General features: G+C 34.6%; 1 protein-coding gene and 1 long non-coding RNA gene across 2 annotated transcripts in view; both read left to right on the top strand.

Moving 5' to 3' along the window:
* The first annotated feature begins 11,225 nt into the window (after positions 1 to 11,225).
* The window catches only part of kcnk2b (potassium channel, subfamily K, member 2b), a 105,089-nt gene continuing 96,976 nt past the window's right edge, over positions 11,226 to 19,338 (top strand). The window contains exon 1 of the mRNA XM_079639674.1: positions 11,226 to 11,494. Within this exon, the coding sequence (XP_079495800.1) occupies position 11,494 (1 nt within the window). The 5' untranslated portion in view covers positions 11,226 to 11,493. The remainder of the gene's footprint in view (positions 11,495 to 19,338) is intronic.
* LOC306983478 lies at positions 13,986 to 16,277 on the top strand. Its single transcript, XR_013794369.1, has 4 exons — positions 13,986 to 14,074; positions 14,596 to 14,661; positions 14,849 to 14,937; positions 16,072 to 16,277. It is a non-coding gene; the product is annotated as an uncharacterized lncRNA (long non-coding RNA).

Genomic DNA, 19,338 nt, shown 5'->3' with positions numbered 1-19,338 from the left:
ACGGTAATAGCTCCCTTTGTCCGGTCAGGGCATTAAGAGCTTATGTGTCCCGCTCCGCTGTTTTTCGACAGACGGAGCAGCTCTTCGTTTCGTTCAGTGGGCGTTCTAAGGGACGAGCCGCGTCGAAACAAAGCCTGTCTAGATGAGTGGTCGATGCCATAGCGCTGGCCTACGCATTGGAAGGTTGAACATGCCCACTGGGCATCAGAGCACACTCTACGAGGGGCATGGCCTCCTCGTGGGCTTGGTATAGTGGAATCTCGTTGCAAGATATCTGTATGGCGGCAGGCTGGGCCTCCCCGTCTACATTTATAAGGTTCTTTAACCTAGAGGTTCCCGCGTTGCAGGCCAAACTACTCTCGGTCTAGAAGACCCAAAACGGTGTTCCTGCCCCGCCTTGTGGCCCAGACCACCTAATGTTCTAAGCATCACTCGTCCAACTGACAACTGCGTCCTATGAGCATGCTATGACCCGCCATATATATTTGTGACCTGATCCAGCAAAATGAGTCACAGTGACCCAAATTTCAAAATTGAGATTTTGATATCAATGGAAAGAGGAGATCATAAGCTTTCAAATGATATCATAGTCAAAGTCATACCTTGAATGGTTTTAAAGATATACACATTTGAATTATGGTCGTCTGCCCTCTTTTTCCAACTGGAAACCTGAGAAAATAGCTTTTAAAGTTTGTTTGCCCGTATTTTTGTAGATATCTTTCAAAATCCATTGCATTTAAAGGGATAAACTTTTTACAGCTTAATTTGACCAAAGATATTAATATATATAAATGCTTTTATAGTAAACCAGGCTGAAGATCAAATTATTGTAAAGTATTTATTTGAATAAATATTTTAAAAGGCACTTTTACAAAGATTTACAAAAATCAGAAAGATTGAACAGAAGTGCTACATTTTAGCTAGAGAGAGAAAGAGTGTGTGTGTGTGTGTGTGTGTGTTTGGGCGCGTGTGTGTGTGTGTGTGTGTGTGTGTGTGTGCGTGTGCGTGTGTGTGTGTGCGTGTGTGTGTGTGGCGACTTTGCTCTCTTTTGACAGCGACATTTTTATTAATTAATTTAATTAAATTAATAATGTTTAATCTTTCTGAGATCTACAAGTTTGTTTACACAGAGCGCTGCGAGTCTGACAGGAGGATGGCTGGACCAATCGCGTGCCGCGGGGCTTCCCATTGACAAATTATCAGCGTTTGTGTACATTTCTAAACTTTTTGATTGGCTCAATACAACGTGTAACACCATTTGAAGAGCAGAGATAGTGACGTTTCAGGGGATACCCGGGAAATGCTCAGAGGTGACGAGAGGATTTGAGAAAAGCAATGTTCATTTCCAACGAATTTAGTAAAACTTTGTCAAGTTTAATAGTCATTTAAATACATTTGCTCAATTACCTGGACCACGAAACTTTGGAAGATTATTTTTGAATGTCTTTTCTTTGAAATTAGCAGCAAAAAAAAAGTTAAATTTTTTTTATATTGTTTTTTCACATTATCGGCCCGTATCTTAAAATGGAACGTTGCGACTTCCGACTCATTTCGCCAGATCGGGTCACATTTATTAATTTACGTATATATGCAATTATGTCCTTCGGGGCACTATTATAAAGGGATGATGCTATTCTAGCCGCTCTTCCTATAAACTCTCTGTGAGTTTTTTGTGTTCAGGCACTTTTATGCCCAAGGCGCGCGCGCCCTGGGGTGTCTGTGTCAAATCAGAGCACTCACTGCGTTTTACACGGGGTTCCCGTAGCGTCTTCGACGCAGTACGAGAGAACTCTCGTAAGAGAACGTACTCGGTTACTAGCGTAACCTCGGTTCTCTCTAGAAGAGGAACGAGTACTGCGTCTCCGTGCCGTGCATGCCCACTCTGCGTAGCTTCATTGGCGAAAATCAGTGTGTGACAACCTCGCTCAAGCATTTATAGGCCTAGGCCACGCCCGTTTCGGTGGGACGTGACGCAGAGGGCGTGAAACGTCCTCATTGGGTCAACCGTCACTAGGGGCCTCGCATAGGCTGCTGCTTTTCCAGCAGAACAGCCAATGGGCGCGCAAGCTGTTCCGCCTAAGGCTGTATGCTGCTGAAAGCGGTTTACATTAATAACAAAATTAAGGATTAATTTTTAGGCTTCAATATCTCGAGAACGAATCTTTCCCGTAGCGTCTTCGATGCAGTACTCGTTCCTCTTCTAGAGAGAACCGAGGTTACGTCAGTAACCGAGTACGATTTCTAAGGACACAATTTGTAAGGGAGACCATCCTAACGTCTTTATCGCTACTTTTTAATTTGTTTTACATTTTCGCTTATGTTCTCCTGACAGGTACGTGCTTCTTTCCATCCATCATGTTCTTTTTTGTGTGGTTAACATGTCATGCGCAATATTTTGAAGTGCAGAGGGAGCGTGCTCACGTTCACTTACTTTATATAATTCACAGATTTTTATTTGATTTTACTACTATATTATTAGTTAACGTGTTCGTGCATGTAAGAAAAATAAAATCCAAAGTGGTGATTTGAGGCCCCTATAAATAGCATACTGGACCCATATGTCTGGCATACTCTGCACCCCCCGTAATGGCACCCCTGCCCTAGTCCTGGGATCCAAGATTTATCTAGCTGGCGATGCAATTACCCACTAGTGCTTAGCACAGCTTCTGGCTGTCAGGACGAATGAAACTGAACAGAAAACAAAGAGGTGGTGAGAGGTTTACTGAGGGCTATCAGTTATATCCTTAAGATTTAAGTATGGCACCGGAGCAATCATACAGAAAGGTAAATGTTCCCAGACTAGCTGCAAAGTACATTTGATTTTTTCAATAAAATGCTCTTGCTTTCACACCATTTCAAGTTAATCTTGTTCTCATCTGCCCAAGAGACCCTTTTCCAGAATTCTGCTTGCTCTAAGTTCGTCTTGGCAAATTGTAAACTATCCTCTTTTTTCCCCTCTTTTTTTTATTGTCTTTCTCTGCATTGCATTTAATCTTGCAGTGTTGCCTCTGTTTTGGTTGATGAAATCTTTTGCGAACATAGTCCCTGACAGGTGTGTGGATTTATTTTCATTATAGTGATAATTCTTCTGTCATCCCCTGTGGAAGTCTACGAGTCCTTTTGCAATTACTAAGGTCGTCAATGCTACCTTTAATCTTAATAATGTTCCAAACAGTAGATTTAAGTAAACCAAAAGTTTGGCCAATGATCTCATTCTTATAATGACTTCTTTAACTTCATTGGCACATTTGCCAATTTGACCCATGATGACAAATGACAAATAAAACTCTGCAGTACAGAGGAAACAAATTACAGAAGTCACTGTGACTGACAGAAATGTCAGTTTCTGTCTTTTCCAGTTGCTTCTGGATATGTTCCTGGTTGCTATGGCAACACTGCCACCAGTGTTATTTCAGCAATATCACACAAGGAAGAGACTGCATTAAATTACCTCATGCACTGAACAAAATGATTATGGTCCCCAATAAATAAATTGTATTCGTTTAAATAATTAAAATGATGTTTTGGATTTTAACCTGTTAGCCACTTTTGAAAAATCCCCAGATATGGCATACCCAAACTAAAACAGATACAGTTCATGAACCCTTTGCACTAAAAGCACATGTATGGTCTCATTTGAAAGCTGACACTTGGCAGTTTATTGAAAAGTTCGAATTAATTATTGTCATAGGTCTAATGAAAGAAATAGTTATAAATAGCTTCAAAGTTTTGTAAAGTTAGAAATGTATTTTTATGAAATATCTTTATGAAAAAAAAATTGTAGTTGGCATTGTATCAATCTAGAAATGCACTGCAGCTAAAGCCACATGTCTGACCATGTTACTTAAAATCTGAAGATGATAAGTACAAAACTCTGTATTTAGTTTTTCAAGATCATGTCATATGAAAATATTTTTATTAGACTCTAAAATGCAAACTGATGTTTATTGTCATCTTCTAAGCATCCATTGAGTCTCTATTGTTTTGTGGTGCAAACAAGCCCCATTCAGTCTCAGTCTCCCCTGCACACATTCACACCTCTCCGGTCTGGTTATGGCTCTAAATATTATTTTCTTTTGTTTTCATTATAATTACTAACGACTGGCTATTCACGCTGTTTCAATCCCTCATTTATTTTATCAAAGTTCTCTCTTCACATTTGAAACTGTATCAAATGCCCTTCGTGAAAAAACAAACATTTCAGTAAGCATTCCTATCTAAAAATGGCAGGTGGCAGGTGCATCTGAGGGCTAGGTAGGATGTTAGCTTAGCACACCATCAATACACAACAATTTATGAGATTAAAACCATGTTTTTGCTCCAAATTTAATTTATAATGCAAGTCGAGTGTTTTAAATAACCTTCTGTGGTCTGATTTGGCTTGGTTTGGGGATGCGTATTTAAGGGGTGGGTGCGTGGTTTGGTGAAAGCATCAAAAAATACTTGACAAATGCATTCACAACCTTGCAACTATGTTATTACTTTAATACATAAAGTAATACATCCTTTCCATTCAACGTTTGGCCCGCAACAATAGAATAATATAAAACAATTTTTTTTTAGCTTTTAACACCTTTTACATGACACTATTTATTTTCATGGCCATAGGTAAAAAAAAAAAAAAAAAAATATATATATATATATATATATATATATATACTAAATTATTTCAGTAAAAAAACATTTTCATCCTCCTGATGTTCCAACCCGATCTCACGGCAATTCGTACGAATTTTACGAGGTGGCTAATTCTTACCAATTCATACGACCTCACTCGTACGAATTTGTACGTTTTTTGCTAAATCGTACATATTTTACGATTTGCCAAAATCGTATGAATTCATACGAATGACCTACCCCTGACCCCGCCCCTAAACCCAACCGTCACGTGGGTTTAGACAAATCGTACAAATTCGTACGAGTGAGGTCGTACAAATTCGTACGAATTAGCCACCTTTTAATCAATCGTACAAATTCGTACGAATTGGTCGTGAGATAGCGTTGGATGTTCTCTTGTTGTCTATTTCCTTATGTGGGCTTCTAGGTCGCTATAGCACCTTTATTTGACACTGACACGTACGTGCCAGCTTTGCAGGTCATGCATTCTGCTTTACGGATCCCGACCGAAACGAAAACACGGGAATTTTCTCTGTAAATCATCTGTGGATTTACATTTGGGCCTTTTTTTTCGCTGTCAGCTACTTATCTCGCACTTGACCGTAAACTGAAGCGTCGAGTCACGCTGCTAAAATGCTGTGACCATAAAGTCTGCCTACTTTGATTTGATTGGTCATTTCAAATATTCTGACATTGACGAACAGTGACAGACCAATGATGCTGAGATGAACACACACACACACACACACACACACACCCCGGATAGTATGTAAAAAGTGAGACCTGTCCGGGCAAAAGAGGACGTTTGGTCACCCTAATTGCATTATAAATATTATCTATTATTATGAAAATACCTGACATGGCTCGAAGAACACAGATGAATCATATATCATTGCAATCATGTTTATTTTCTCCAAAACATCTTTATCTGCATGTTACAGCGATCTCTGGAAGCTCTATGTCAAGGTCTAGGGCTTCTTGGAATGTCACATGATATGTCTCTTCAAGTGTTCCATATATGGACTAATTGTGCATAGGGCGCCCTCAGGCTGCCCGTGCATTGAATACACAGTACATCTGAGTATCCAGCGCTCATAATGATTACATCAGCACATTTGGGTATAAATTCAATAAATATGATCCCTCTCTATATAAATCTGATGTAAATCTATGAGAATCTATCAATATTTCTCCAAATCTGCACATTTTTCAGCTAAAAGCCCTGAGGGACGTTGTTTGGTCAAGCGCTTTCATGGCTGCATGGTGTACGTCATTGCTTATGTTGCACGAGTGCCCACTACAGGCGGAAACTGCAATGGGCTGAATTGGAACGTCCAAAGCCCTTGATCACTTGGAAGCTATAGAGTGTATTTATTATTTACATTTGTTTCCCTTTTAAGAATTTGTTTAATGCAGCATCCAAATGTATAGGTGTGCTTGGGTTGTTTTAAATAAAAATATATATATTATCATAGAGTTGTTTGTTGTGGTGGTGATTAGACGAGAACTGTGGTGACGTCACAATCCTACTGCATTGTGGGACATATAGGTGCCTGAAGTGTACATATGAAGTAGACTCGCTCCCTCTGTCAAAATCAAGGGAACGAGGGTCTGTCCATATAAACTTCTCTCGTCCACTTCACGAAGTGCTCATAAGCTCATTATGCTCATAAGCTAGAACAGAACATTATTATCAGAATAAATTAGAATATATTGTAGAAATAGAACAACAATTCTCATAATAAAGTAATCAACAGTAGCAATTAAATGATTAGTGTGAATAGACCACGTGAGTAGTCACCTAAAGCTAGACAAACATTATAAAAATGACGTCTTTCACAAATAATCATGATTAGCTTATCCATGCTGCCAATTAGCTGGGGGTGTAGGATTGATTGTTGTTTTGTTTGTTTATTATAATTCTTTGTGTAAATTTTGTTGACTATAATTCTTTGTGTATATTACTTTGTTTATGACCCATTTCTGAAATGAATTACTTTACTTATTTTAATTGTGTTAAGTGATATTTGTTATTCCCTGTGTATGTGTAATGGACTAGTCCTTTGTGTATATAAGTTCCCCATGTGTGTCATTGAGGAGGTCATGTTTTTAGTTTAGTTTGGTTTGCTTAGTTCGTTTGATTACTGCTAAGTTTGGTTCTGTTCAGTTGTCCCTTTTTATGGGCCTAGACCTGACTTTACTTCATTCAGTTTAAGTAATTTAATTGGTAACTTTGGTATAAATCCTGCGTTCTTTTCCCTTGACTGCTTGGTCCCTCACACCACCTGTTGTAAAAATCAAGTTTTTAATGTTGTTTATATGTCTACGTGGTGTTTTTAATATGCTTTAAGACAAACCATGTGCAAAGTCATAAGTCAACACCATTGCTATGTGTTATGTATTTATGTAACATGCTATGTATTTTCTCCTTAAAACTGCAGTGAACCAAAGAAAGTCTCAAAAACCCGGTTTGAAATCGCTGGTGTTCCTGACGTCACAAACTACCTTGTAACCAATCAGATCAACGTGTGATCGTCAACGAGTGGATCTCTGAGCTGCTGTGAGTGAGTGGAGGCGGGATTAATTTGCATATTCATAGAACTGCGTATACTAAATGAGGCAACCTTTTATTCTCAACCCTGTAACGGACAAAATGGAATTGGTTTAAAAGGGATTTTACTCAAGACTTGTCCCTCATAACAATTTAATAAGTAAATGTAATATTTATGATAATTCTCACATTTGTATGGGCCTGAAGTTGAAATAGACCAATTGTTTGTCTGTGGTCTCTTTATTTTTGCAAAAAAATAAAATAAAAATGTTTAACTAAAACCACTATTTTATCATGTTAGTCTTTAAAATGTCAGGTAGGAATTAGCAAGAAATGCTTATTTTTTTGTGCCATTTTTAATCATCTTCCCTATTTTTTTCCTCCACAAGAATAGTTGAGATTAGTGTGACGGGGTTGAAGAATGTAACCGGTTTGAAGGGAGACATTGCCTTCAATTTTTTAATTCTGTCCCTCTCTCATATTGTGCCCTTTTTTCTGGGTCAAAATATCTGCTTGTACAGCAAAGTCTTTCCGCTGCTGATGTGGCTGCAATTTCCGACATAGGGCTTGTCAGTGTTTAAGTGGACACATTACATCAAATATTCTATTTATAACAAAATTATGAGTTTTGGTAAGTATATCTTTACTGAAACCATGAATATTTGTGTTTATTAAAATTATTAATAAATGAAGTGGTGGGTGGAGTTGGGTAGGGGATTTAGTGAGCAATCAAAAAAAAAAAAAGCGGAACATCAGTTCACAAATAAAATATATTTTTGAATTGTTACTGCCTTTATGTTTTGGAATAAATGTAAAAATGCTTAAAAGCACTAACTTGACAAGAGCTTGGTTTTATTAAATAGAACATTAATTACGTTGTTAATGTAAAAATACTATATATATATATATATATATATATATATATATATATATATATATATATATATATATATATATATATATATATATATATTAGGGCTGTAACGAATAATCGCGATTAATCGAAATCCAAAATAAAAGTTTGTGTTTACATAATATATATGTGTGTATTGTGTATAATTATTTTGTATATATAAATACACACACATGCATGTATATATTTGAGAAATATTTGCATTTATATACTGCATATACATTTTTATATGATTTATATTATATATAAATATAATTATTTTATATATAAATAACAAATTTTTATTAAATATATACATGCATGTGTGTGTATTTATATATACAAAATAATTATACACAATACACACACATTTATTATGTAAACACAAACTTTTATTTTGGATTTCGATTAATCTCGATTAATCGTTACAGCCCTAATATATATATATATATATATATATATATATATATATATATATATATATATATATATATATATATACAGTGCTGGTCAGAATTATTTGCCCCCTTGGTAAATATGATCAAAGATGGCTGTAAAAAATAAATCTGCATTGTTAATCCTTTTGATATTATATTAAAAAAATGTGCAAAAATCTAACCTTTCATTGAAGTAAAATAATTGAAAGTGGGGGAGGTAAATCACATTATGAAATGTGATTCTCCAATCACACATTTGTTTTTCTCCAAAACACATTGGGAACAATTATTTGCTCACTTTTATTAAATATGTTTGCAACCTCCTTTTCCCAAGATAACAGCTCTGAGTTTTCTCCTATAATGCCTGATGAGTTTGGAGAACACCTGACAAGAGATCAGAGACCATTCCTCCATACAGAATCTCTCCAGATCCTGCAGATTCCCAGATCCATGTTGGTGCTTCTTCTCTTCAGTTCAGCCCACTCATTTTCTATAGGGTTCAGGCCAGGGACTGGGATGGCCATTGCAGATCTTGGTTTTGTGCTCAGTGACCCATTTTTGTTTTGATTTTGATATTTGTTTTTGGATCACTGTCCTGTTGGAAGATCCAAACATGGCCCGTTATAAGATTTCTAGCACAGTCTGTTAGGTTTCGATTTTTTATCTGTTGGTATTTGATCCAATCCATGATGCCATGGAACGGAACAAGATGTCCAGGACCTCTGGCAGAAAATTAGGCCCACAGCATTTTACACATGGGGTATCCCTAGTGTGCACCAAACCCATCTTAAAGGGACAATAAGTAGGAATTACTCCCATCTAGTGGTGAATTTGTATTTTGCATTCAAACTAATTTTGCTCTCCAGCGCCTCGCTTTTCAAATGCGCATTGCATCTACGGTAGGCGATATGTACCAAAAAGCTTTGACAGGATGTCTTCTAATAGCACTTTGTCGAGTTTTCCTTCAGGTGAACAGGTGTGTTATTTCAAACAAACTGCAACATGACAACAAACAAACGAATGTTACAGTATGAATTACTGACTGTGAAAAACATGAAATATTGTGGGGGGAGGGGGGGCTAGGGGGATGTTTTGAAACATTGTTATTCATAAAAATAAATCATGAGAACATGAACTTCATCACTGCATTTGCAGGAATTGTAAAATCTTTTTTCTTATTAACTGAAGTAGCCTAACGCAATATTTTTACTCTAATAGCTTATCTTTCCCCACACATATGAACTGTGATCATGCAATAACGTTAACTTTAGATTGCGATGCTGAGCTACAGTGAAATGATAGAAAAGACATTATCTGTGATAGCAATTCGCCTCATTCGCGCAAACTGGAGTAGAATGAGGCTCGCGTCTACCACGCTGCGCTAAACGCCGCGCCGCAGGACCTCTAGATGCGCATAAACGCGTCTTTACATTGAAATCACTCGCGCCAGACGCTCAAGAGTGAGTGAGTAATCATTTTAAAATAAAATTGACTTTAATCAAACCGATCCGTGATAAGTTTTGTGATCCGTCTCGCCACTATGTAGTAACACTATGATCACTTTGAGGGGAGGATAAATTTATCCCCACCGGGGATAAAAATAATTAAGCAGAGGCAGGGATACATTGACCAGAAAGAGGGAAATCCCACGCATTTTACGTTCTATTTTTGACTTTTTTGGCGACAATGTTTTCTTCTCCTGTGGCTTGGCATATGTATGGTCCATAATAACAATGCAATCCAGACTTTTAAACTTGCCGGTGCAGTTTCAAGCGCCTCTCACTGCTCTGCACCGGCGCTTCTGCTGGTTTCGGCTGGCTCTGAACGAAAACACATTGTGGAAACGCGTTGGCTTAGTACTTTTTGTCCCTCTCTGCTATTATAGTTTTGCAAGATGGCGGAACTACATGGAAGCCTCCGTGGACCTACCCGTCCCATGTATATAAAGATAATAAATTCTTCATTTATAAGGATAAGTCAGATAATTGGCCGAGGTTTTTGTACACTATTGAGGACATATTTATGAATAAAAATATTGAATTTAGATAATAAAATACCTAAAAAGAAACTTAGTGTCCCTTTAAGTGTTTGCTGCCAAAAAAGCTATTTTTGTTTTGTTTCATCTGTCCATAGAACGTTTGAAAAGTACCTGACACTACTGGAACTACAAACGGGACAGGTTCTATGGTCAGATGGAACAAAAAAAAAAAAATAGCTTTTTTGGTTTTTATATGCTGGTCAGAATGATTTGCCCCCTTGGTAAATATGATCAAAGATGGCTGTAAAAATTTAATCGGCATTGTTAATCCTTTTGAAATTATATTTTAAAAATGGCAAAAAAAGGCAAAAAAAAATAAAATAAATAATAATACATAAATATATAATATTATATATATTATGCATAGTAATGTTTAGTTAAGCAGGAAAATTTGACAACATTAAGTAGCCTAACTGGGACATAGGCTACACACAGGCGGTGGGTGAATGTTGAACCAACTCTAAGGCAAGATGCGATTCCTCCTTAAAAACACAACCAACAGATCCCAGCATTTAGCTTCAACATCAAATCAAGTCACTATAATTTGAACAGGCAAGCTTTGGCATGGCAGCCAGTTCGAATAGCCTATTGCCTTATACCTTAATGCAGAAAACATACGATTTTTTTTTTATTTCTGGATGGATTATTTCAGAAGAGCACAGGAGCAAGGCTGATCTGAGTTTAAGAGTTATGATCAGCCTGGTTGAAACCTACCATCACAGATCACGAACCGCTCTCGCGCGTCTTGCGTCATTGAAGTCTCTGATCTAGAGGAGGTGCGATTCAGTTCCCATCCGTCTCACTCATTCAACAAGCTGTACATTTCTGAGAGGCTCGGACAGTTTAACAGCAAAAAAATCGACCCTATCACGAATCAGAAGAAATGGAGTTGCAGAAATTGAACCGAACCGCTGCGACCACACGGTAACGCGAGCGTCGATGAGGAGAGGACTGAAGAAGTAAGTTACATAAACACAGGAACACAGCCGGCGTTGTACATCATGATGTGTTATCATGGGTGCGTATGCATGTGTGTGTATGAGAGAGAGAGAGAGGAAGAGAGAGGGTAGGCTACTCGTGAGGTTTGGATTTGATAGTCCTTTATTTGAACTAACGAAATTAATATTACCCTAGATTAAGCAATCAGTGAATAATTTCCTTGGATCAAAAAGCAAATCAGTACATGGGGGGAAAAATCCTACTGAAGACCTTCTGAAATGGTTCATAAATTATCAATGTATTGCGTATCACGAAGAGATGTGATGCATGCGTACGATATCATACCATATTTTAAATCATATCACCTGAATATTTGTTCGTGATAATTTGGAGAACTGTTTAACAGTAGGCTATTGATAGCCTATGAGTAGGACATAAATGCGATGTTTTGAGTTGGGGGTGCTGATATTTTCTGGGGTGGATTTCAATGGTGCAACCTAGGCAATACTGGCATTAACAAGACAACTTTTTTTTTTTTTTTTTAAATGGTGCAGTTAATTTAAAATCATTTCCAAATTCATTCTTCAGAATAACCCTTGTGAAAAAGAAGTGTGCTTAATTGTATTGAAAGCGTACTTTTTTTGTGCTTAATATCATAAAAGTATACTTTTTGAAAAGTGCACTTGCAGATAATATAATATAGTTCAAATTAAATACCACTTAAGTGTACTTAAAGGGAATGCACTTTAATGACAATATTTCTTAACACACTTATGTGCACTTTTTACAAATGCACTTTGTAATAATGTCTAATTAAGCTTAACTTAAAGTAAGTACACTTCAATCACAATATTTCTTAACACACTTAAGTGCACTTTTTACAAATGCACTTTGTAATAATGTCTAATTAAGTTTAACTTAAAGTAAGTACACTTTCATCACAATATTTCTTAACACACTTAAGTGCACTTTTTACAACTGCACTTTGTAATAATGTCTAATTAAGCTTAACTTGAAGTAAGTACACTTTCATCACAATATTTCTTAACACACTTAAGTGCACTTTTTACAAATGCACTTTGTAATAATGTCTAATTAAGTTGAACTTAAAGTAAGTACACTTTCATCACAATATTTCTTAACACACTTAAGTGCACTTTTTACAACTGCACTTTGTAATAATGTCTAATTAAGCTTAACTTGAAGTAAGTACACTTTCATCACAATATTTCTTAACACACTTAAGTGCACTTTTTACAAATGCACTTTGTAATAATGTCTAATTAAGTGTAACTTAAAGTAAGTACACTTTCATCACAATATTTCTTAACACACTTAAGTGCACTTTTTACAAATGCACTTTGTAATAATGTCTAATTAAGTTTAACTTAAAGTAAGTACACTTTCATCACAATATTTCTTAACACACTTAAGTGCACTTTTTACAAATGCACTTTGTTATAATGTCTAATTAAGTTTAACTTAAAGTAAGTACACTTTTATCACAATATTTATAAACACACTTAAGTGCACTTTTTACAAATGCACTTTTTTATAATGTCTAATTAAGTTTAACTTAAAGTAAGTACACTTTCATCACAATATTTCTTAACACACTTAAGTGCACTTTTTACAAATGCACTTTGTTATGTCTAATTAAGTTTAACTTAAAGTAAGTACACTTTCATCACAATATTTATAAACACACTTAAGTGCACTTTTTACAAATGCACTTTGTTATAATGTCTAATTAAGTTTTACTTAAACAGTTATTTTGATGTATTGACTAATATACTAAATAAAAGAATAATTTTAATGGAAAATATGGAAAATAATTGTTTTTAATTTCAACTCAAGTGTGTTGTCCAAAATTATTTTGTTGATGTATTTTAAATGTGTTTAGTCTATAATATATTGTGTGCATTAATGCACTTGAAATGTATTTTTCCTCTAAACTGCAATACATTTGTTTATACAGTATACTCCAGTACAACTTATTGTTGACATTTTTATCACCAGCTTCTGCTCTATGAACTCAATTAAAAGTGTCAGTTTTCTACATAATATTTGACAATAAAATGTAATTTATGAGAGGAGTTCTTAATGTAATATTAATGTATTGTACTTTACATCTGTGTAGAGAATACTTTTAATATCATTATGTTGATCTAAGTAAATTAAACACATTTAGTTGTGAGCAAAGTTAAACAAATCTAAACAAAATTAAATTGCATTTAAATTCAGTTAAAATACATTTAATTTAAATTAGACTACACTACACTATAAAAATGATTGACTTTTAGTTAGGTGAATGAATCAAGTTTTGTGAACTTACAAAGTCTAACAACACAATGAGTTTGAACAGAAATTAAAAAGCTGAAATATAACCATGCATGAAATATATTAACTTTATTTAATGCGCATGCGCCAGAAATACTACGTCACGATGACGCACTACTTCACTAGAGTTTGAAAAATGCACTGTTATGTTTCTGTAATCGCGATTCGCGAGGAAAGGAAACTGAAGCTGCGCAATCAGGAAGAGAACGCCACGCCACGTTTGATTACAGATGAGACGTTATACTGCAATAATGAGTCAAGTAAGTATATCTTGATGCTTTCTTTATTTTAAAATTTTCACCGTAACATGGCAGTTGTTATTGCGATTAAGAGTGTAACATTACATTATTTTCTTGGCAGACAGACGCAATAGACTCGGGAGGTGAATTAATCAGGTTTTCAATAATTTATCTATGATTGCATTCTAATAATTTCTTACATCATAATATGTTCGCGTGTGGGTGTGTTCGACGAATTTGGCTGCTGAAAAAATATATAATTTAATTAAACCGACTTTTTAAATCATTTAAACATTACTAAATGACAAATTTGCTAAATACAGATCCAATATTGTAACACTCGAAGACATTTATATACATTTAATACATATAATCAATGTTATAACCACCATAAATATTTAATATATCACTCTAGAAATAATGCTTGTAATGTAGCATTATGTTTTTATTTCTGCATTTGAAGAGTGAGTTGTTCAGTTACTATTTGTTTTGGAATATGTTATTTTTTTGTGCTTATCTGGAGTTACACGTTCATTTTGCAGGATCAGTTCATTTGTGATTGGAGAGACAGTGCAAGCGGTGTGGAATCACAGGCCTTTATTGATGAGGTGATGTTAACGTTACATAATTTGTCATGAATTGTTGCACAGCACACCCTGATCAAGCTGAAACACTGCTATCAAGTCACTTACTATCCCTATAGCTTTTAAATACTTTAAATCTTCTCCATTTGTAAGTAATAAATTCCCACCTGTGCATTTACAGATGCCCCTATAATCATCATATATTTTACAGGTATCAAACCAAAGGAAGAGGGCCGCAGAATTGCTGTGTCAACCGTGGTACCAGTAAATACAGGAACATCCTTCATGAAGATGTGCGCGGTAAGCTGAAACTTACAAGCCAAGATGAGGAAACGTTTGCATGGGTCTTGGGTATGGAAGTAAAATAATGGCAAATGTTTTTGAAACAAAAAAGCCTGTTGAATTGCACTACTTGAAAAAAAAAAATGCATTGCATTAACTATGCTTGCATTTTAATGCATTGTATTTTTAGGGCTTACATTGGGTTGAAATTTAAGCTGTGAATATTTCGATTAAAAACATTTCAAACCCATTTTCATTATTAAAAATCCAATAATCCATATTCACCTTTAATATTTTACTTCAAAAATATTCAAATGGTTTAAAAATACAACCTATAATATTTAACAGGTGATTTTCGGTCAAAAAAATGTTTCCGCTTCGCAAATTCAGTGGTTCGAATTGGACAGTAAATTCAACTTTAACATCCAGGAACTGCTAGCCTGGAAATCCAGACCCAAATCCGAAAGATTAAGGGTCTGGCATTGAGTAATATAAATCACCCAACTCGAGGGGCGGCACCAAGCATGTATTTGAAAATCTCACTGCACGCAATTGGATAATACTAGTACGACCAATCACAACTAAGCCCCATACGCCTAGCTACCAGCGGAGCTAACTGGTAGATAAGACTCTTGCTGGCAAAACAGTAAAAACATCCTTCTTGCAAAGGAACGTTTCGAGCGCCATCTTCTGTTCCTCTTTTAGATAAAAGTCTAACTCTTGTTCATTGTAGCGGCCAAAGCTGTTTCAAACAACTGGTGTTCATCCACAGCCATCTTGCAATGTTACTAATGACGAATAATTTGTATCATTATTTTCGTCACCGACATTTTTTCACAGACGAAAACGAGACGATAACTAAATAAAAACCAGTTTTAAATGACGACAACTATGACGAAAATGTATTGAAATTTGATTGGGGAATGAATAAACTGCTTCATCAGGGCAGTACTAAATAAAAAGAGAACACAATTTTTTGTTATCCCTCTTATTACTATAATTATTAACATTTTGCAGATACTGCAAGGTGTATAACTTTAAAGCGCAACTGTATATCTATCACTTTCATTCAATTGAGCCAAATATAATAATGGACTGGATCTGTTTTTATAAACAATTGTTTTCCTTCTGTTTTTGTTTTCTTTCTTCAAGGTATTTTTTCTGACTTTCCTGCTTCTCTGGAACATTTCCATTCACATATACTCTGGAGAGCTTCTGGGACATAGACATAAACAGCACTTTCCAACAACTTCAAAACATTTGGTGACAAACGATTTTGGTTTTCTTGTTTTTATGCCGTTGGAGTTCTTCAGATTTTGTTTTGTTTTTTGTTTTTAGACAAACTTACATTCACTGTAATTGAGTAAGATTTTAGAGGTTTAAAGGTTTTAAGGTTTAAGAGCTTTAATATTTTTACTTTAATATTAAGTCTCATTTGCTAACATTAGTTTATACATTATCAAAAATGAACTAACAATGAACAATTTATTTACTGTATTTATTCATCTTTGTTAATATTAGGTGTGCGTGCGTGCGTGTGTGTGTGTGTGTGTGTGTGTGTATGTGTATGTGTTTTTTTTATGGGGACCAAATTCCAAATTACCCCAAAAGTAGTAGTACCAGTAAATTACATGGAAACAAAAACAATTTTATATATCATACAGAATGTTTTCTGAAAATGTAAAAATGCATAATGTTTTCTGAGATGTTTAGGTACCTTTGTATTTGAGGAAGAAAATGATTGTGCATATAAGCTTCATTGTCCTCCAGACTCTTTCTAAAGGAGTTAAAGTGTTGTAACTGTTTGTGTTTATGTATAGTGTTTCTTTTGATTGTAACTAGATTATTAAGAGATTTTTTTTTTTATTAAAATTTGAAATCTACTAAATGACAACTTTATTATAATTTTTTTAAATTATAAATGTATTTAATTATAAAACGAACGATGTACATGTATATTACATTAAAGTATATTTTAGTTCACATTAATTGCGTGTCAGTATATTGTGTAGTGCACTTAAAGTATATTTTAAAGACACTAGAAGCTGTAATGAAAGTAGATATAAAGTTGTATTAAAGTCCCACTTAAGTTGTTCCAAAAAATCACTCTCAATGGCAACTTATTGCATTTTATTTCAACTTAATATGTGATACATTTGAAATTAATTACACTTAATGTGCATTGAGTGCGCCCAAAACAATACATTTAATTCACACTTAAGTGTATTTTTAACTGACATTAAAGTATATTTTAGTTCACATTAATTGCGTGTCAGTATATTGTGTAGTGCACTTAAAGTATATTTTAAAGACATTAGAAGCAGTAATGAAAGTAGATATAAAGTTGTATTAAAGTCCCACTTAAGTTGTTCCAAAAAATCACTCTTAATGGCAACTTATTGCATTTTATTTCAACTTAATATGTGATACATTTGAAATTAATTACACTTAATGTGCATTGAGTGCGCCCAAAACAATATATTTAATTCACACTTAAGTGTATTTTTAACTGACATTAAAGTATATTTTAGTTCACATTAATTGCGTGTCAGTATATTGTGTAGTGCACTTTAAGTATATTTTAAAGACATTAGAAGCAGTAATGAAAGTAGATATAAAGTTGTATTAAAGTCCCACTTAAGTTGTTCCAAAAAATCACTCTTAATGGCAACTTATTGCATTTTATTTAAACTTAATATGTGATACATTTGAAATTAATTACACTTAATGTGCATTGAGTGCGCCCAAAACAATATATTTAATTCACACTTAAGTGTATTTTTAACTGACATTAAAGTATATTTTAGTTCACATTAATTGCGTGTCAGTATATTGTGTAGTGCACTTTAAGTATATTTTAAAGACACTAGAAGCAATTATGAAAGTAGATATAAAGTTGTATTAAAGTCCCACTTAAGTTGTTCCAAAAAATCACTCTTAATGGCAACTTATTGCATTTTATTTCAACTTAATATGTAATAAATTTGAAATTAATTATACTTAATGTGCATTAAGTGCGCCCAAAAGATTGCATTTAATTCACACTTAAGTGTATACTTTTAAAGTATATTATTTGTGTAATAAGTACACTTTATAAAAGTACACTAAAGTGCACTTTTTTTTCACAAGGGTAATATATGGGATTGTTCAGGGTTTAATGCAATTTAACGTACAGTAGACAGCATTTGTGGCACAATTACAAAACATATTTTGCCTTGTCCCTCATTTAAAAAAAGAAGAAGAAGAAAAAAGATTATGGCAAGACACTTACAATAAAAAAATATTTACAAGCAGAAATGTAAAGCTTATGTTGCAAGCATTTACATAAATTATTGTTAAAAGATGTTTAGTATTTGAGGTGTATAGGCTACAGTTGTTTTAAATTGTCATTTTACAGTCAGGGGTTAAGACATATCAATGTAATTTCAACAAAGTTGTAAAAACTTCTCACTAAAAATGTTAGTAGGTTAACACTAAGTATTATTTAAGTATTGTCGCTATGCTATTAGTGAACACTTTTAATTTTTACAAGTTGGCTCTATGTTGCATGGCATTTGGTGCAGCAAATAGATATTAATGTGTAAGTAATGATAACAGCTTGATTGCTTGATCATTTTTTTCAGCGTTTCTGTTTAATTAGTAGTTCTTTGTGGTTCTCAGCCTCTCAAATGCGGTGTGATGGCCATAGCCAGCCACTGGTGGTAAAGTGCAGTGAAGATACAGTAGTTTGCAGTTTAAAATTGAGATTTCTGTGTGGTATAAAGCTGTTCCGTGATGACTTCAAAGTGTACCACTTTTAGGTATTGAGTTTGCAGATGTATCTGCATCATATGGAAGTTTTGTTTGTAATCTACAGCTTATCCCTACATGTGTAAATTAACACATTTAACATAACATGCGGTCGCGCCGGCGTGATTGCCTCGCTTTTTTTTCCTATCAGTGCGAAAAATACTAAAATAACTGCAGATTTTTGTCATACAGGCAAGTGTTATACATCATTCAAAACTGTTAAATGTCTACTTTTATTTGTGTACACTCATAATAAAAACAAAATGTGTTTTTCGTAAAATAAAGAAAATAAACATGCGCGTTCTGCCGTCTCAGTGTGAAGTTCATTCTGAAACACGACAGAAAATGAACTGTAACTAAGCGAATTGCCACAGAGATATGAGACATATATGTCTTCACAAAGCTTGACGTCTCTATTTTTAAATGTAAATTTTTAAATGTATATCACATCAAAAACAAATATTCTCTGTTTAAGTAATCCGTATGAAAGCAACGAGATGTACAGTTTCTCAAGCGCATCCTCATTACCTCTAATGTGACCACACCCACGCGCACAAGAGCAATTCACATGCAAATCATCCAAGTGAAGGAATGCAGAACTGTAAACGCCCCCATAACCTCAAAACAAAG

The sequence above is a fragment of the Phoxinus phoxinus genome (assembly GCF_949152265.1).
Source record: "Phoxinus phoxinus genome assembly, chromosome: 16".
Taxonomy (NCBI): domain Eukaryota; kingdom Metazoa; phylum Chordata; class Actinopteri; order Cypriniformes; family Leuciscidae; genus Phoxinus; species Phoxinus phoxinus.
This window is presented reverse-complemented; position numbering and strand designations above follow the sequence as displayed.